At 52.3% G+C, this 20,230-nt stretch overlaps 2 protein-coding genes across 3 annotated transcripts in view; one reads left to right on the top strand and one right to left on the bottom strand.

Annotated features, from left to right (window-relative positions):
- Window positions 1-20,155, bottom strand: part of KLHL18 (kelch like family member 18) — a 27,974-nt gene extending 7,819 nt beyond the window's left edge. Inside the window, exons 1-5 of one of the 2 annotated variants that reach the window (XM_087732271.1) lie at window positions 19,865-20,155; window positions 6,058-6,188; window positions 5,734-5,874; window positions 2,572-2,770; window positions 228-388 (exon numbers count right to left, since the gene is read on the bottom strand). In XM_087732271.1, the coding sequence (XP_087588397.1) occupies window positions 228-388; window positions 2,572-2,770; window positions 5,734-5,874; window positions 6,058-6,188; window positions 19,865-20,155 (923 nt within the window). The remainder of the gene's footprint in view (window positions 1-227; window positions 389-2,571; window positions 2,771-5,733; window positions 5,875-6,057; window positions 6,189-19,864) is intronic. The other variant, XM_087732279.1, reaches the window with a different exon arrangement.
- KIF9 (kinesin family member 9) overlaps window positions 20,131-20,230 on the top strand; it is a 30,787-nt gene continuing 30,687 nt past the window's right edge. Inside the window, exon 1 of the mRNA XM_087732285.1 lies at window positions 20,131-20,230. The gene's annotated coding sequence lies outside the window, so the exon portion shown is untranslated.

Below are 20,230 nucleotides of genomic sequence, written 5' to 3'. Positions count from 1 at the left end.
AGCAACTGACTTTCCCCTTCCATGGCCAGTACTTCTAGAAGGCAATACGGCCCCGCCACCAGGTTAAAAATCGGGGAGGATGCTTTGTTTTTTGTTATGCGAGGTGCTCGTCCACAGAAAGAGAGAATTTCAGTCTCCGAAACTGCCAAACCACGTTCCTGCTACCTCCACCCCACTGAAAGCCACCCTCCCCTGGGTGGTTTTCTAACCCCACGTCCAAGCCTCACCTGCATTTGTGGCAGCAGCGGACCAGGTCATCTTGTTGCACGCGGTCAGTGAGAAACTGAGGTCGACAAAGGGGTAGGCGGATTTTGGACAGGAGCTCGGGTAGGAAGGACTCTCTCTGGTCTCGGTCATACCGTATCCAAGCTAACGCAGCTTCAAACACCTACGAGAGGCATGGGAAGTTGGGGTTTTGTTGATTTTTTTTGGTACGTTCCTACTGCTGCCTGTTGTCCAATGGAAAAGAACTACTGACGACGATCTTCCCCTGGTCTCAGATGACACAGTTTCAGGACAGAACGGTGATGCTCTGCGCCGCACCAGAGGGCTCTCCTGTCGCGTGATGCTTGGGTGGCTTGGCTTTGGCATTGCTTTCCCTGCCTCCGATCAGTCTGCAATAACACTGATCTGTTGTCCCGTGGGACAGTGTCTAGTACGAATGTTTGCAGGGAGATGAGGGAGCTGGGAAGAGAGTTTTGTTAGGGGAGGTGGGACAGAATGCAAAACCTTGTTTAGGTAGTGTCAAAAATCAACAGACGGGGGAGGAAAAAAAGAGGACGGTGCTGCTCTACAAAAGCCAGAAGACAGTTTTGACGAGAGGGATCCGTCTATTAACTTTGGATAACTACGCGATAGATGCCTAGAGCTGAGCTGGGCCCTCTAGGCTCCCTTCGCAGGCGCTGGAGAGGCAGAGCTCTTCAAAGCGCAGCTCACCTGCCCTGTTTTGGATGACTCCAGATGACAAGAGGAGCCTGGTGACTAGGTTAATTGGAGACACGCACTCCTTGGGTCACAGGACACAGTTAACGCCCGAGCTGGGTTGTCCTACGCTCTTATGCTTACATCCAGCTGACTACATTCCAGTCCCGTCGCTGTCGCCCAAGGCAGAGCTCCCGCTGAGCACGGTGTCCCCAGCAGTGGCACTGACCAGGGGACGCGCTCCCAGGCCAACATCACACACTACAGCCTCATCGCTGTTCACAGGTTCAGCTCTGGGAGATCACAAAGCCACAGTGGTCTCCCAGGAGCCGCAGGAGAACTGGTCACTGTGGTCACGGCCACCACCTCGCAGGACAACCGCCTTCCTGCGGTTGTAGAGAAAAGTCCCACTTTTCCAGCAGTACCACTGACCCGAACAAAATTAAGTCCTCCTTTTACGGTGGAGATCCAGAGTCTCTCACATCGCCTCTCCTGAGCCTTTCAGTGCAAAAGTAATTCTTTAACAGCACCGTGGTGAGCTTAAAAAACAAAAAAACAACTTACTTCCACACTACAAGGTGCTTTATGACCAGCAGGTAGGCTGCGCTGCACTAAAATGCTGCCATTTCTGAAGAAGGGGCTGGCAGCTGTCAGGGCACAAGGAAACATCACCAGGGACAGACTCTTTGGATTCCTACCTGCTCCACAAAGGATCCACTTGGGAAAAACCAGCAAGAGAAAAATTTGTGGTACGATATAGCAACATGGCTGGAATGTGAAGCAGGTTTGCCTCCCTTCCCACTTCAAGGGCATTTCAGACAGCCTGATTAACGAAGCACTCTCTTATCCTACACGGAGATGGCTGTAGGTCTGCTTTTCATTTGTCACCTCCTCAGAAAGAGCAGGATGGATTTCCCGCCTCAAGGACAGGTTCTGCTTCTCCTGCAGACTGTCAGCCCAGCACCGATGGATTCTCAAGGCTGTTGAAACGTCCTACAGTTGCTCAGCCCTGCTTTCTGTTTTTTTTTCTAGGAACAAGACAATCTAGAGGAGCCTCCTGATGGGAAAGTCAGTGGAACATTTGTTATAAAATGCTGCATCGTGTGGACACGGTGCTTAGGGACATGGTTTAGAGGTGGACCAGGCAGTTGGGTTAACGGTTGGACTTGATGATCTCAGAGGTCCTTTCCAACCTTAACGATTCTATGATTCTGTGATCCACTTCTTTCCACCTCAGGAGCGCTCCTCGGGACTGGAACATAAGCTCCATGAGGAAGCTACTGCCCACAGCCGCAGCCTCTCCTCCCCAGGACTTACTGACAGTAAGAAGCACAGCTGAAGGTCCTCAGGACCCACCAGGTTCCACCTCTGTCACTGATGACTCAAAACACCTCAAAGCAATGTTTTGCAAAATCTATGGTCCGAGAAACTCTACATTTCTCAGAGCAAGGTACCGCTGGCAGCACATACAAGAAGCGGGGCTCAGCGAGTCATCGTAGCTCTGTCTAGCACCTCTTAGCGTCCCCGCTGTGCCAGGACATCTCAGCTTCATTCAGAGCAGGAATAGGTTATACCCCATTCCACTCCCAAGCAACCAAAAACCCTCTAAAGGCAAAAGTACCTCTGCCGAGACCTGCACCAAGTACTCACCTGCTCTTCAGACTTCACGTTGAGCTCATCCCTAGAAATGAGCTCCAGGACGTCTTCAAAAGGCAGCGCCAGGAACTCTTCGGACATGGATACCTCCACGAAGTGCTGATGAATGAAGCTGTTGGCAGCGTCGTAGAGCACCGCACACATCATGGTCTCTGCAAACTGCCGCACTCCCAGGCAGTTCTTAGGGTGAAGCCTGGGACAGGGGGGAAAAGGAGAGCAAAAGTAACGTCAGTTTAACAGAGGACAGAAAGAATTACCAACAGGTTCAGTGAAGCAACGCAAGCCTCGGAGGATATGGGATGCAGTGAAAGCCACAGCTGTGTCCTCTTCAACGACAGCAGGTTCCAGCTCACTGATAAATGTGTCTACACAGAGACACGGTGAACCCACAGCAGAGCCAGAGGATGGAAACCACACTTAAAAATCTCTCCCGAGACCTGCGAAGGAGCCGCTGGACAGACTCAGCTGGCTCTGCGTGAAGGCTGCAGGTTGTCAGCCGAGGGGAAGCGTGAGGCTCTGCACAGCAATCCCCCCCTCCCACACCTCGGGGTGCCTGGGCTGCGCATCTAGCACCTTCTTCTTTCCTAACTCCAGTATTGGACAAAGCTGGATTCAAGCACATTGTGCAAATGCCAACCATCCGTCTCCGTTTTTCATCTTACATCTTTTCTAAGTACGACAGAACAGCATCTGTTACAGCTTCATAAAGCCATTTCCTGAGATTAAGGAGGCTTTATCACCAAAAATGCTTTTGCAACTGGAGGTTAGACATTGAGAAGCAGATCCGAGCCTCTCTCCAGCACAAATGGCCACTGCATGACACTGCTGAGTGGCCTGAAGAAGCTGGAGAAGACGATATTCGTTACAGCCACGTGCTCTACAGAAACAGGTATGTGTCCTGGACGCTCCTGTCCCAACAAGCAGCCCTGCCCAGTACAGGCATGCCGCTGTTCAACAAGAGCCAATAGTTGTGTTGTTTTGTGGCATTAATCATCAGACACTAAACTAAATCCTCCCAATATGGAGAGAATACCTTGGGCTCTGATGGTTTCAGTGTCTAACGGTCTGCAAAAACCAGGCTCAGCTGTTTGCAGCAGCGTCCAGATGCACGCGAGGACGCGACATCGCTTGCGTCCACTTTGGGGAAAGCGACAGCACTATGGACCTGTGTGTGCACAGGAGCCTAAAAACACCCCAAATCTTAATTCCATTTAAGAACGAGAGCTCAGCGTGCATGCTCCAGCTCTTCAGGATGGTCAGAGTCCACCAATTTTCTTGTTATTAATCAAAACCGACAGGACTTAATTTAGGACACCCAGTTGCTCCTGGTAGATTTGGGAGAACCGTAGCAGCTAAATCTGAGAAACCAGATCACCTCGCTTAATCTAGATATAGATACAACCACCTAAAGCTAGCAGGGACTCAAAAATCAATGCAACCCGTCTCTTTCCAGCTCGGCGTCATATCCAGTACCTCAAATAAAACGTTTTTGCAAGAAAAATGAATGTTCTGTAATCTTACATAACTTGATTTTAAACAAACTGCAGAAAGTCAGGATGCACACGGGACTGAAAATTGAGATCTCTCAAACACGGAGGAAAAACATTTTTTTTTTCTCCCCGACCCGTGGTTTTAGGATACCTCTATTCAGAAGCAAAGAAAAATAACTGGCTGAGATGTTCCAGGTATTTGGTAGGTATGTTTAATATCACGCCACAAAATACACTGAACAGCTGCAGAGAAATCAAGAGGGGGGAATGAACGACGTAAGACTCCCTGGCACAATCTGAAAATGCGTGTGGTACGTTTCCAAAGAACGGCCCAGCTTTTCCGTTTCCAGATCCTGCTGCTGGAACAGTCGCGCAGCCAAACACCATCCAGGGAACTGAAAAACCTGGGACCAATCTAAGGCTCTGCCACAGCTTCCCGTCCAGCTCCTTGGCCGAGTCCCTTTGTTCCTCCCCTCTTACACACGCAACAGCAGAAAGGGTAATTACTGCCAGGATGGGCCTGTTAGCAGTAGAGGCAGTCACGCACCTCTGTGATGGGTAACGGGCTAGCTAACTCTTAAATTAAAAGGGAAATGTTCACTCGGTTTTGCTCTAGGTATTAATTCCCATGGCTGGCCAAGGCCTTATATTGTGTCCCAGCTGTAGCATCTCACAAATGAGATAAGTTATTTTATAGGCAATGAGACTGGTGAGTCTTGGGAGACACAGACCTGCTCGTCATGGACGGCATCCAGAGGGAGCGGGGCAGGCTGGAGAGGGGGGTCCCTGTGAACCTCATGGGGTTCAACAAGGCCAAGGGCAGGGTCCTGCACCTGGGTGGGGGCAACCCCCGGTGTCAGCACAGGCTGGGGGATGGAGGGGTGGAGAGCAGCCCTGCCGAGAAGGGCTTGGGGGTGCTGGGGGATGAAAAGCTGGCCACGAGCCGGCAATGTGCTCTGGCAGCCCAGCAAGCCAAGCGTCTCCTGGGCTGCATCCCCCGCAGCGTGGGCAGCGGGGCGAGGGAGGGGATTCTGCCCCTCTGCCCCGCTCTGGGGAGACCCCCCTGGAGCCCCGCGTCCAGCTCGGGGGTCCTCAGCACGGGAAGGACATGGAGCTGTTGGAGCGGGGCCAGGGGAGGCCACCGAAATGCTCCGAGGGTGGCCCAGCTCTGCTGTGAGGACAGGCTGAGAGCTGGGGGGGTTCAGCCTGGAGAGGAGGAGGCTGCGAGGAGACCTCACTGCGGCCTTGCCGTGCTGAAAGGGGGCTGACAAGAAAGATGGGGACAGGCTTTTTAGCAGGGCCTGTAGCGACAGGACAAGGGGGGATGGTTTTAAACTAAAGGAGGGGAGATTCAGACTGGATATAAGGAAGAAATTGTTTGTGCTGAGGGTGGTGAGACACTGGCCCAGGTTGCCCAGAGAGGTGGTCGATGCCCCATCCCTAGACACATCCAAGGCCAGGCTGGACGGGGCTCTGAGCACCCTGATCTGGTTGAAGATGTCCCCGCCTATGGCGGGGGGTGGGACTGGGTGGCCTTGGAAGGTCCCTTCCCACCCAAACCATTCTGTGATCATGCTGGCAGGAGACATCCCGCTCCCTCCCAAGCCAGATCAAAACCTTCCTGCTGTTGGGGAGCAGTAAGCACAGCCGAAAGACGGCCCCTTACCTCTCTCTGAGGAAAGTGCAGCAAGCGTCTTTGATGTTCTGCAGCTGAAGGAAACTTGCCCCCATCAGCAGGGACTGGACGTTCTGCTGATCTATTGCCAGGTGACCGTTGTAGGCAAAGTTGATCAGAGCCTCAAGAGCACTAAAAAAGGGGGAGAAAGGGTAGAAAATCCACTGAATTCAAGCTAGCGTGGGACCTTACTGACAGAAAAATATCTCCTAGTGCCATTCGCACAGAGGGTAGGCTTTCAAGCCTCGCACGCACAGTGACGAGGCCCGTGGAGTCCCCTCTGGATACCCTCGCTCGCGTGCCTTGGGACGTTACCTGGGATCCATCCCCTGCATGACAATCTCATCCTGCTTGCACTCCATCATGTCATTGGTGAACATGGCGTGGAAATACGGGATAGAAGCTGCCAGCACGATCCGGTGAGCGCTGAATTTATGGTCTCCTACCTAAAAGGAGAGAAAAGGGGAAGGAGGGAAGGTCAGCACCAGCCGCACCATCCAGATGGTTCGCTGTAGCACGGCTCCGCCAGCCCAGCAGTAACCGAGGGCTGAAAGTTGGACAATTTCCATTTGCAAACAGGACAGCAGCCTGTCTCTTGAATTCAACCTTTTGAATCCCGTTTTCCAGCCTCATAAGCCACCATGAGTGGTCAACCGGGCAAAGATAAAACGTTATTACAGTATTGTCGTCTCCAGATTGCTAACAGAGAACGGCCAGGTCCACAAACCAGGTGTTTACAGAAATCAACTCTGCATTCAACTGCACGCACAGGTTTCAAACCCAGATCTGTTTCCCCCCGCTGCTCGGGGTACAAAATGCTCCCCTGTGGCCCTGCTTCGGATAACACGCTGCCCTAAGAGCCGGCAATCACCGACCGCACATCGCCCGTCCGATCCCGGGACACCCCGAGCACAGCCGCGAGGGCTCAACCCGAGTCCTGGACCGCAATTATTCTGCGGAACTAAAAGCTGGGCGACGCGGCCGCCCGTCTCCTCCTCCTTAGCTCTTCCTCCGAGCTGATGGCCGGCTTACAGGTTAAATCCCACACGCTTTTCTTCTCGGCCAGCCATCACGTACCTTCAGCTTACGCTCAGAGCCGGTCACCTTCGCTGTAACCCAGAGGCCGACGGGCTCATCTTCGTTAAATCTCTGCAGGTTCACTTTCACCAGCTCTGCTCTACCTGCTGACGTTTACGTCCCCTGCAGAGCCTGCCCGAGCCATACGGAGCGAGGCTTGGAAGGGGCTTCTCGCATCTGATGCCAGTTCTCGCTCCTGCGGATGTTATCCAATATTTTATCCTCTTCGGAATTACACAGGACTTTGCTCTGATTACTTCTCTCTGTTGGGTCAGAGCTTTTTTTCCCTAATTCCCAGGCTATCCTGACTCATAGCAGTCTATGCCCATCCGAGCTTGTGCAGAACTGCCCTTTTCCCTCACTTAAGCAACATTTTCCCTTTTGAGCTTAGTTTTGCTGGGACAAACAAGCTGGCACAGCAGGTCCTCTACTCTCCAGGTCATCTGAGAAGCCCTTCTCTTCTCCTCTGCACTCCTCTACAAAAAGCTTCATCACCCTTTCATGTCTAGGCAGTTTATTAACAAAAATGTTGTTTGCATTCAGGGTTTTCATGGTTCCCGACAGTGCCTTGCCTCTCCCTCTAGGCCCAGAGCTCTCACACCCAGTAAATACGACTTGCTGGGAATTTAGAAAGCAAAATTCCTGACACATTAAAAAGAAAAAAAGAGAGGAACTGGGCACTACGCAAGATGCATAAGCCAGCGGTGGGATTTTTTATTTTTTTTCTTTTTGAACAAAAGTATACTCAACTACCACAAATGCTGTCACAAGACTTTTTTAAAACCAGCTTGACCACCCAGCTGCTCGCCGAGCGTGCCTGCCCGCACGGCGACCGGGACTCGCAAACGTTTAGCGTGTGGTCAGCTCCCGGCGCTGCGAGCCTCGGGTGCAGGGGCAAGTCTGCTCTGCCCGAGCTTCCCAATTTAAAATCGTCCTGCAAACATCCAGTTAAACTGCTTCCAAGGTTTGCTCCAGCCTGGCAACGGCAGGGCCACTTTTGGAGAGCCTCGCCGCTGTCCTGGTCACCTTAGGTGCGCCTGAACCCCTGCCCACGCCGTCCCCTGTGCCTGGATTAGCCTGCACAAACCCCGCTGTCCCGGAGTTTGCGGAGTTCCCAATGCCCAGAGCAAAAGCAGCAAGTGAAATGGCACGGACTATCGCAGCTCACGGGAAAAAACCTCACATATATACTTGTACGGTGACTTGTCAGCTGAAGACGGGTAAAGCCCAAGATCAATCTCTTCTACTAACCCCAAACCACATGTAAAACATCTCAAAGGCTCCAAGGCTTTAGAGAGCTGTGCTAAAAAACCCGAGCAAATACTCTGCTGCTCTGTTCCCTTCTCTGCTAACTCAGCCACTAATTTATCTCATGCTTTACCTCCTCTGCAGAGGGAGACGAGCTCCTGAGACAGCCGAGCAGGAGCCAGACCACAGTGGAGAAAGAGGCAGGAATAAAAGGGCTTGCTTGGCAGACGAGGGCTAAGGTGATGTCCCAGGGGAGAGAGGGAAGAAACAGAAAAGAATACGGTAACGAAAGCAAGAGGATGGATATTTTACAGCAGGTCAGGACAAGCATGGAAGTTAAGACAACGGCTCTACCAGTGCTACAGCAGCAAGCGCTGGACCACGGGATGGGCACGGCCCGGGCTCCCTCAACGTGCAAAATCACCACCGGCTTCCTCGTGCGCACGCAGCGGGACGGGGAATCTCTGGCAAAAGGAGTTGAGGCTGCTCGGGCTCGCAAAGGAGCCCACGGTCAAGGAGAGGACGCAGCTCAAGGCCAGAAGCCCCAGCCCTCTTTGAGCAGCAAACATTTGCAGTGCAGGGTTCCCCACCCCGACTTTACACAGCCTCTTGTCAGCGAGCGCAAACTCTGGCCTGGCCTAACACAAGAGGTTTAAAAATACTTACAAATAACACCGAGTTTAGTGAGAAAAGCTCGTAAGAGGAAGGAAGCGATTCAAGAACCTGCGCGCCCCTGAAAGCTGACAAAACCTCACTGTGTCCAGGGCTGTGGGGTTTTTGTTTCCTTACTGCGCGTGGCTAACTGCCAAGGCGAGCACACGAACAACGTCGCTTCTGTTCGTCTCTCCACGTAAGCCAGCGACCAAGGCGCCGCTCGTGAGAGAAGCGCAAGAGGGACAGGATTAGGACAGGTAAAGAAGGAGACGTGGGTGCCGAAGCTCTTTGTTCAGGACTTCTCGCTGGGGAAAGGTTTACACACGACCAGCCGCAACCTGGTTGACCGCGATGACTAACTCGCTGCTCAGCCTCTCCACGTTCCAGCCCCGAGGCTCAGAAACGCCGGACCTGCTCGGCAAGCTCCGCGTGCTCCGGTGCTTCCCGGTCCGTTCCTACCCTGTGGATGAAGCCACTCCGTGCCCGCAGCAGCTGCTCCTGGCCCAGCCCGACGAGGAATAAACACGGGCGAAGCTAACGAAATGGGTCTCGTTATTTACATACCTTAACACCGTACCTCTTGTGCGTCGCACGCAACGCCCGCCAGCCTGGGACGTCTCGCAGACCTGAGGACTCCGGCAGCTCGGCAGCAGGACCTGGCCTGTCCTTGTTATTTCCCCAGCTCCTCACCGCCACGCGCAGAGGAAGGTCTAAGCGTTCCCAGCATCATTTCGGAGCTGGGGGACCGACACCGCTGCTAAAGCGACAGATACACGCCCACAGGTGAAGCCTGCAGCACAAGAGAGGTTTGCTCCTTGGTCAAGGGCAAAGGGCTGATTCAAACCTCCAGGCTATTTTATTTCACGTGAGATGCGTTTCTTCTTGAAAATATTCTTTTTTTTTTTTTTGCTGAAAATGTTTTCAACTAAAGGGCAGGGGACTGCGGTGCTGGGAGTCGCTGACCAGGAGCGCCCAGCTTCTGCGGGGAAACCCCTTCCCAGGTGTCTCAAACGTCCCAAAACATGGGAAAGCTCCAGTTTTGCTTTCGCTATTTCTCTGGCTTGAAGCAAGGTGAAAGAACGAGGCCTCATATCTCTCAAATTTTGAAAGACGTTGTGGTGCCTGGAAGGAAGTCAGCCCAACTGCAATACTTACTTTGGTTTCATATATCTCTTAACTACGAGACGTGTTTGGATGAGCGTTCCCATCCAGGCAGCGCTGAATGCGGTTGATTGTGCAAGAAAAACATTTTAGTTGAATTTCATTTCCACCCAAACACAATTTGCCAAAAATCACAGCTATTCAAATGCCATTTTGCCTTTTTACAAAGAAAAAGTAGTAGTAAAATTGAACAGGCACCTATTAAAATGATACACCTGCTTCGAACGCATACAGCGATCCTCTAGTTATGGCCAGAGTGAACCGTGTAACTAAAGCTAATACCAATTTCAACAGCAAGGTTGTATTTACTCAAAACAAACGAGCCTACAGTGTCACCCAACAATGGGAAAAAGCACTCTGTTTCGGAAAATAACTGTAAAGTACCAAAGCAACACCAGCTTGAAATTTATTTTTAAAATAGACTTAGTTTTAAAAGGGCCCTGTGTGTCGGATAGCCATCTAAGCCGTGGTTAAATACACCGATTTCAGTCGTTGGGATTTATCCAGCCTGCTGTGCCCTGGGATTTCCCAACCCTCGAGCACTCACCGGCACTGCTCGTGCTCCCCTCTCCGCCAAGCACGAAACGCAAGAGATGCTTTATGCTCAAAGTCCAAACGCAACCGATTTTAGCGCTGCCCGAGAGTCTGCGCAGAGCTGAAGCCTTCCACTGCGCTCCGGCTTCAGCGATGCATCGCCGCGATCGCGCCCCATGACGGGCTGCCACCAAAGCACTTTATTATAAATAATACACCTGGTTATTGCAAAAGCAATCAGGCACAGTCATTCAGCAAGATTCCCGACAGGTTAACGAGAGCTCTATCGTCACAGGGATGAAATATTTCATGTCTGGGCGGCACCACCCTCCCGACTCCGAGCCACTCGGCAGCTCTGTGGGACAGGATTGTTCCCCCAGTTGGGACACTCACCCTTCGTTAAGGAAAGGGTTTCAGCTTGGGGAATGCCCCATTTCACAGATTAACTGCACTGGGGACAACCCTGCACAGGCAGGGCAGGGTTTAAACTAACCAGAGCTCGTTTTGGTTACCTGCAGGGAGAAACCTCGGCTCCCCAGGCAGGGCTCAACCTCCTGCCCCGGCTTGGTCCCTGTCTGCGCACAGGGTGCAGCCGGACGGCGCAGCGGAAGCCACGTAGCTCACAACTTCTTCCCTTGCACTGGCGATAGCACTCGCCCAACCTCACCGTTGAGGGAAAGAAACCTGAAATAAGCTGTATAAAAAAGGGAATCGTTTTCTGCTGTCATAGCAGGGGAAGGGGGAGGACGGGGACTGGCCCCTGTCAGCAGCGAGATCCACGGAGCTGCATCAGCAAAGAGCTGACCCGCGCCGCAATCGCCACCAGCTGAACGGAAATTATTTCCTGGTACCGGACAAGAAAAAACCTGCGATTCCTTTTTTTAAACTTGCTCCTGTAATGATAGAGGGCCCTCAGGGAGATTTATAAATTGGGATCTCTGGTCTAGAAGCTATCATTATGTTCATACCATCAGCACTTAATGGCAAGTCCCGAAGGAACAACTAAATTTCTTGCTGCAGGCGAATGACGATACCTGTTTTTCTCGTAGAAGATGAAGAATACTTCTGAGGATGAGCACACAGTGCATGTCCCGTCAATTCATCCTTGCATCTTCTGATTCAAAAAGCGCTCCCTATCTCCAGAACCAAACGATCTCCCTTTCTTCTGACCAAATAAATAAGCTTTCCTATGCCTGGTGGAGTCACGCGACAGTCACGTCAGTCTAACAAGAAAGCGAAAAAGAGCTCGTGTGCTTCTTGATATCATTCCACCCTACCGTTCACAGCTTTCCTCTTGCTCAAAATCCATCACAGCCCTGCCCAATAATTCCAGAAGTACCAGCAGAAGATAAAAAAATACAGAAAAAGCTTTGTCTGGTTGAGGAAAACCCCATTTTTCTCCTCACTGAGTGCAGCCGGCAGGGACAGTCTGCTCAGTTCCTGTTTTGATTTTACAGAGCAGCTCGAACTCAGCCACGCGGCCTTTGGAACTGGCTGCCCTTTCCACTGGCATTCAAGAGTTGTCTCAAACAAATGATTTTCCTTTTTATTTTATATTTCTATACTGCTGCACACAGGACTGAGGTATCCAAAGGGCAGGATGCCGCCAGCCCAGAGAGCTGGCGTCTCCGGGAGCAGCAGCTCCCTCCCGACAGCAGGATTTTATTGCCTACCTAGCATCACGGGGCAGACTGCCGAGAACCCTCTGTAAGCTGGGGCGTCACTCAGTATTTGGCTTCCCTCGCTCTGTGTCACCCTGGGACGTGTGTCTAAACCAGAGTCTCGGTTGGGGATTTCAGCTTTCAGCTGAAGGTGGAAGCTCTGGTTTCCAAGAACGGACTGTTTCATGGCAATACCTGTGATGGTTAGAGAACTCCTGGTGAGTTAAACACAAATCCGTGCATTTACCTTTTTGAGCCTGGAGTTCAGGACTGTCTCCGGGCACAAATGAAATCACCACAGACTTAATCATATTCGCATCACTAAGCCAGAATTAGCTGTTTATACAAGCACCGAAAAGAGAAATACCCCAGGAGCTCCGTATCGGCAGCTCACTGGGAAGAGGCCTGAGGATAATCCTTCAGGCAGGACTATCGCCTCTTTCACAGCCTGAGCAAAACAGCTTACCTTTCCGAAGATTTCCACCTTTACGCAAGGATGTGCTATTTTACGATACATAATTTTAGGTGCTTTTTTTTTTTTATTTAAGGTAAAAGATACTGTTTACCAGAAACAAGAACAGAACCACTGCTTGCAAAGCATCCTTTCTCACCACAAGTATCACAGAATTCCCTTCCAACATCGTCTCTAGCCAAGTAATAAAAGGCAGGCTCTCCCTTACACTCCCACGTCCACAAAATGTTAACAAGTTCCAGGGTACGACGAAGCTTTCTCCGTAGAAAAATGGTGTAGGTGTCATAAAGGCATCTATTGTTTTCACGACATCATTACGCTGCGTAGCTGAGAAGTCTCTCGAGTTCTCTGCTGCAAAGATCTCCAGAAAAAAATACCTCTTTCCTGACACGACAATGGCATTCAAGTCACGGGGAGGCCATAGGAGAAAGAAAGCTAGCGTCCAAGCCATCGTAGCAAAGTTCTGCTAGGCAGAAGATAATGGAATGATAAAGTTTAAGAGATCTTGTATCGAAATTCAGAGATTCAGATAAATACCCTTCCTCCCCACCCCTTCCCGCCCAAACAGTAGCTGGACGAGTTGTGAGAGAGTTTTGATCAAACTTGGCACGCACACGACCAAGCGATTGACCCCGTTAAGTCTCAGGTCCTTCTGGTCTAGACTAATTCGAGTCCTGCTGATAGAATGGTAACTAATTACTGTGAACCAGAAAAGACATCCCTTTTGCATGGACAACATGAACACACGTCCCCAGATAATCCACTTCCAATTCCGAGGAGCTGAGCCGCCTTGCTGGACCCCAGCCTCTCCATTTCCCGCGGGGAAAGGAATGCATCCCAGGGGGATCGCCTCCGGCTCTGCCTTCCTTCCCGCTCCTGAAGGACCGGCAAAACCAAAGTTGGGGGTCACTCCACAGCTGAGGGACCTTCCTGGGCCCTCCGGACACAGGCATCCCAGTTCCTGTCCCGTTCCCTCGACCTCTTCCCAACAGAAATCCCAAATCCCTCCCGTACTCCAACCACCCCCAGGGCAACCCAGAGAAAGCCCAGCCTCTGCTCTTAACTCATCCCACAGCGTCCTGCTCCTCGACGGGCAAGAAGCAGCTGCCAGACACCAGGTTAAATAGCCAGGTCACCGAAGCCCACCTGAAACCGGAGGACAAGTTTTGTTTTAAAGGAAAGCAAACAAAACCCAGGGCAAGTGGGTTTGGAAGTCCGACAGCAAGCCTTTTTGCCACGCTCAGAGAAGCCGAGTAAAACGCTTAGCGCAGAAATGTGTGGTTTCTGCTAACGCTTCAGGTTTAACGTCTTCCTAAAGCACTAAAAATACTTCTCTTTTCTATATGGGAACAGCATTGACGCCAGCTGAGACCTCAGGTGAAAAACCAGGTCCGATCGTAAACCAAAGTATCTCATTACTGCTGTATGACAAGATTTAAATAAGATCCTTAACCTAAAGGTCTCACGTGCGTAACATTATCTGGTTTTTAAATCTACCGGCTCCTCAAATAAAAAGATATCCTCTCTCCTACCGAGCTCATTTTCCTTAAGGATCTCACAAACGTGCTCAAACATCTGCAAGGCAGCCAGGCACAGGGTTTTCAAGGACCCTGCTGAAATTACGCACACAGCCTAAGCTGTCTGGAATTCCACTTATCTGCCACGTCGGGACAAAGGCAGGCTCCTCCACCTCTGCTTGGCGGCAGCAGCTCTCTCGGGCGCATCTGCTGGGGTTTGGAGGGTTTCCAGTTAACAGTCTGCTTTGGAAAAACTGCGACGAGAAGGGGAGAAAAGCCAACAGGACTATCACCTGTCAGTCCGATTTGGATCGTACGTGAAACAAATAATATAACCTCTCCACAGCTTGGAGGTATTTTAACTTGTCAGGCTTGCGTTATTTTTTTAAGAGACTTTTCTAATTAGTCTTGGAGTTAGTCACGGAAATGTGGCATTCGAGCGATTCAAAACCAAATGAGGAGCAGCAACGAGAGGAGCGCGCATTCACTTCGCTCTTTGAGGATTCGGAAAGGCACAAACCTTCTCTCTTTTGACAGAGGTTCATCCGAGATCGCTTGGAGGTGCCAGCCCGGCACTCGGCTCTCCTCTGGCTCCGACCGCAGCGAGCAGGAGCTATACAGACCATCGTTCCCCCCCGAATTTATCAATGAAGAAACAGGAGGAGTATTGCTTCCCTGTTTTATGGAGTGGTGCAGTCCAGAGGCTTGCCGCAAGCTGCTGATGCGTCCCCAGAGAGCGCTTGTACCTTGGCCTAAAGCAGAGACGCAAACTCCAGAAAACAAAGCTGCCCAAGCAGCTTTCATCTCGAGAGGATGTTTGCCTTCAAAAAACAATGCTCAGGAAGAACACACATACCGGGTAGCTTCTTTTCTGCGATTAAAAAGCAGATCAGGATCTCCAGATCAGGGGCTAACGCCCCCAAATACCTGCGCTTGTCCGGGAACTGAGATTCTTCACACTTTTGCGGCGTTTATTTGTGAGCTCTAAAATGCTTTGAGAAAACACACACATAGAAAAGACGACTACAAATCCACGCTAAAATAAGTGGGAAAGGTTCTGCCGTGCTACCGCGTCCAGGAAACCAAAGCAATGAGGGCCCGCATCTTTAACGCGAGCTTTTCTTATCCAGCGAGCTTAGTAAGAAGCGAATTGATTTCTACCAATAAGGTAAAATCAACGGCAGTGCTGGCTGTAGAAATAACTGCAGGCTCCTAGCTCATGTTTAGGCAGAAGGTGATGTTATGGGTGAAACGCTCTTGGGAAGAGCGAGCTCCGGAGTGGTGCCTGGGCAGGAGCAGGTCAGCCCCGCAAACAAGGCGGCCAGAAAACAACCCAAAAGTCTCCTAATATGAAGACAGCCTGAAAGAAAATGCTTTATGTCCCACTCCTGGGGCAAAACGGGTGGATGCAGAAATCAAAACTCACTGATTTAATCCAAAAAACCCAGCTGTTGGTAACTGTGATAATATCTGACCAGAGGGGATCTTGCTACAGCGGGTTCTGCTCCACGGCCAAAGACCCCAAGCACGTTGAACCCGAACCCGTCCCTAGCACATATATAGACTTTGCCACTCACAGCCCACTTCAAGCCTGAGAAACCCGGACAATTCAAACTTTGGGCCATCACTGGAAACCCCAGATGCAGGGTAAGGAGAGGTGCATGGAGAACGGCTGCTCCTCTCCTGGTTTTGCTGGACACCCCGATTTCAGAGTCTACTCTCGCACCTCCAAGCGCATAGCCCAAAACGGAAAACTAAATTTGAAATAAGTCTACCCGTCTTCAAACCGCTTGACACGTCCGTATTGGTAGCTGAAAGCCTCAAACCCCACCAAACTCAAAAAGAGTAAAGCAGCTTCCTTTCTGCACACTCGACGATCGCTCCAGGCTTGGCGCTTCCCCGTCGCAGAGGCAACCACCATCGGCTTTCCCAACACCACCAGTACTGGAGAAGGAGAGAGGCACAAGTCTCACCTGGAAGATTTTGCCATAATTTTACTCTGGTCAGGTTAAACTGGCAAACAGTTGTGTTGTTTTTTTTTTTTAACCAGACAAGGCCACGCTGAGACACAATCTAGTGATCCTCAGAGAAGAAAGCAGAAGAAATTTGGCTTTAGTAAGCAAAAATCCTACTTTCACCAAAGGAAAATGAACTAACCACAGAATAAGGTGTGCCTCCTTGCTTCCCTCCTCCCTCCAGTTTATTCACATGTGTTTCTACCAAACCATCCTAAAATTATTCTTTAAATAAACACTTCAGAGAGCCGCCAAAGGGAGACTGAAAGGACAGATGCCTGTGATGGCACATCTTCAAGAGGAGCAATGACCTGCGGCTATTTAAGAGCCAGGAATAGAAAAGGACTTTTCAAATCCATAGCCTCGACCATCCGTGCAGGAAAGGAGCTTTGGTTCTCGACGAACACATCCTAAGCCGCTGGAAAGACGTGCAGCTCGCTCGCTGCCCTGTGAAACTTGGTTTTCACACAGGCAATCCCAAGAAGCAGCGACAGATTTCCCTAAGCTGAGTTTGAATAACCGGAACTCCAAGGGAGCCAGTCAAATCAGCACTTCTTGCTTTTAATCGTGTCTAAACCCAGCTGCCGTACGCTGCTGAGGCAGCACCGGCTCCCGCAGCGCAGCGCGAACTGCGGCAAGACGGTTTCTGAGAAAGGAGAACAAATTCTGCCCCTCCTATTTACTGAACAAATGCTCGCCTGGCTTTACGAGGGGAATAATTAAAACAAACAAACGAGAGTATCAATGCTTCCTAACAATTTTAGGCGTGTTTGTACTGCAAACATTTCTGTGGGCTGGGAGAATCATGTACAGCCATTGACCCCAACGCTGATGTGGGTAAAGAGGCTGCTAAAAACCTGAACCGTGCTGCAACAACGCTGCTTGCTCCCATTTCAGCCGCCAGCCTGAACGCTGGTCACGTCAGGAGGAATCCAACTTCTGGCCCAAAGCGGCGTTTGGCAGCTTTTTTTCTTTATAGAGGCGACAGCCTCAAAGTCCTAGGTGTGAAAAAACAGCAACAAACTCACTCCAGTGGGGCAAAAGGCATCAGGACCCACTACAGTCTCCTTCAGGTGTGGACTTTAAATGCTTCTCAGTGCTTTTCCTACCTTCATTTTGGGTAAGAAGCATTCAAATGCCATCCCCGCGAGACAACTCGCTTGCAGGCTCCTTCTGCATCGCACTGGATTTACAGCTTCACCAACGCACGCGGAAAGCGTTCCCCAGCAAGGTCAGGGAAGAGCACGTTTTGCGTCAGCGGTGTTCGAGGTGGCTAACTGATTCAAAGCCACCTCCAAAGTCGGGCTAAGAAAAATGAGTTCTTAAACATTCAGCAGCTCGAGAAGACACCCTGTACTGAACGACGGGGAGGAAAGGCTTGGCTCGGATTCAGCAGGCAGCATTAATTCAATCGCCACGGGACACGCAGGCGCTGAGAAATCTGCTGTCAAGAGGCAGAAGCGGCAAAGAGGTGGGATATTTTGACACGATGACTCAATACAACAAGAGGAATCAAACGAACGGAGTACGTGTACGAGGGAAAGCTGGACGGCTCGTTTGAACCAACACGGAAACACGCCGTCAGCCCTCTGCCAAACGTATCGGTCGTTGCTGGGATCTCTCTTCAGTATAATAAAGAATTAAGCGGGCAGTGGAGAAAGTTAAGATTCATTTTAAGAATGCGAGAGGCAGCTTTCTTAACAGAATTTAAACCTTTGTAGGAAGGAAAGGCTCTGCACCCTCTCCAGACAGCAACAGTCCCTGGAAAAAAGATATAATAAAAGGAAAAAAGAAAGCGGGGCCAACACGATGCCCTCATCCGTAAAGCTGCCGTCGGGGCGCTCATTCTGACAGCTGGACCGGAGAGCTCCTTCAGCCCCGAGACATTAAAAGTGTTCCCACTTTGCCACCGAAGATACACAAAGTAAGGTAAGCAACATTAAATAAGCACTTTGTATGGTAAATCTATGGGAAAACCGATTCAGAAGAGTTTTGCAGAACAATGGTTGGGTATTTATCTGAGATAAGGCTGGGGTCATGTACCTCGTCGCTATTGTCTCCCCTCAGACCACGCAAGGCAGCCTGACCCCAGAAGAGGCCCCACAGCCGGCTCACTACCGCGATTCCAGAGACGTGGGACCCACAGGACCCGAGAATCTTCCGCAACACGACGCCACCTCAAAACCACCAAGTTTAATTCTAATAAAATGGCGCTCTCCATCACAAACTAGCTTTGTCACAGAATTCCTCCACGTTGCGGCACAGACTGTCGCAAATACCACATCTGAGAAGGTACAACCTCTTCCAAGGAGGATCAGCGCACGGCTGCGCTCTTCACAACGAGCGTTCCAGCCTGTGAAGCAGCCCCTCTTTGCGGGAGGCTATACCTGATCTACGGGGAGAAGCCCAGGGGTGCACCCCAATCACGCGTCCCGCGGTCTCCACGACAGGCACAACCCTCGCCGGCCCCTTCTTCATCAGCGGGAGGTAGGTGAAAAAGTTTCAGCATGAGTAGGTTGGGAAACACCTTCAGGTTTAATTAAACTTGAGAGTTAATTCTGGAATGACTCAACCAATCCTGGGAGTTGCACGTTGCACCCACCCCACAATAAACTCCTCTGCCCGTGAGCTCCGAAGGACTCCGGCATCTCCTGCCCGACGCTGGCCACCGGCCGCTCTCAGAGCCCTTACAGCCCATGCCGGCAGAGCCGCGCACACAGTCCTGAGGATTTACCAAGGTTATAGACTATTTCTTTGATGCAAGAAAGCGATGTTCTTAAAAGATAAAGGTTTCCTAGGGAAAGAGACTCCTCCCGTGGGTTGGAGCAGAGGTTGGTCTGTAAACTCGCACCAGCCCCATCCACAGAGCAACCGTTCCTCAGCGCCGGGACCACCACCGAAACGCGGCGGGGCCCTGGCGTGCCCCGTTTCCTCCCAAACCCAGATATTTTATTGACTCACTCTGCCTGGCTGCTGGAACAACTACGACGGCTCCAAGGGAGACAGAGGCTCCATCTCCCACCCCGTTCCCTGGGCTGCGGTGCAGTGTTGGGGACGGGGTGTCACCGGCACGTCCCGGCACCCACCCTGGGGACCCTCACCCCCGGGGGACCCTCACCGAGCCCCCCAGCCTGGGGCTGGGGAGGCCCCACACCCCCAATACCCCACCGAGGGGGCTGGGGGGGGGAGGTCTCAGCACTGCCCTTCTCCCAAAATCCAGGGGAAGGGGGGACCCTCAGGACCCCTTCTCCCCACCCAAGGGGCTGGGGGGCCCTCAGCACCCCCTTCTCCTCACTAAAGGGGCTGAGGGGACCCTCAACCCCCCCTTCTCCCTACCAAAGGGGTAGGGTGGACCCTCAACCCCCACTTTCTCCTCACTAAAGGGGCTAGGGGAACCCTCAGCCCCCCCCTTCTCCCCACCAAAGGGGCTGGGGGGGGGGGCCCTCAGCCCCCCCTTCTCCTTACCAAAGGGGCCGAGGGGGCCCTCAGCTCCCCCCTTCTCCCCACCAAAGGGGCGGGGGGGGCCCTCAGCCCCCCCTTCTCCTTACCAAAGGGGCTGGGAGGGCCCTCAGCCCCCCCTTCTCCCCACCCAAGGGGCCCTCAGCCCCCGCCGTTTGCCCCCCACCACAGGGACCCTCGGGTCCCCGCCTTGTCCCCCCACCGAAGGGACCCGGGAGGACCTCGGCTGCCTCCCTCTCCTCACCAAAGGCACGGGGGTTCCCTCAGCCCCTCTCTCCTCAGAAGCCGGGGTCCCTCACCCCCCCGGGCCGAGCCGGGCCGCACCTTGAGGGTGACATCGCAGAGCTTGCCCTGCCGTCGGATCTCGCCCATCACGCCGTAACCGCGGCTGGGCAAATCGCCCACCGAGAAATGCACCAGGTCCTCGGGGTCCAGCTCCGGCTCGGCCCCCGCCGCCGCCGCCGCCGCCTCCAGCATCTTCCCGGCCGCTCCCGCCGCGCAGCGCCTCGCTTCGCCTCCCCCGCGCCTTGTCCCCGCCCGGCCGCCGTAGCGCGGCTCCCCGCCCACTTCCGCCTCCCTCCACTTCCGGGAGAAGCCGGAAGTGGCGGGTACCATGGTAACGGCGTACACAGTCCCCGGGGCCGCCGCGGCTTCTCCTCGCCCGGGCCCGGCTGAGGGGGGGAGGCGCAG

This window comes from Nipponia nippon, unplaced genomic scaffold (assembly GCF_047370975.1).
Source record: "Nipponia nippon isolate SJK-2023a ecotype South Korea unplaced genomic scaffold, ASM4737097v1 scaffold_1, whole genome shotgun sequence".
NCBI classification, from domain to species: Eukaryota; Metazoa; Chordata; class Aves; order Pelecaniformes; family Threskiornithidae; genus Nipponia; species Nipponia nippon.
This window is presented reverse-complemented; position numbering and strand designations above follow the sequence as displayed.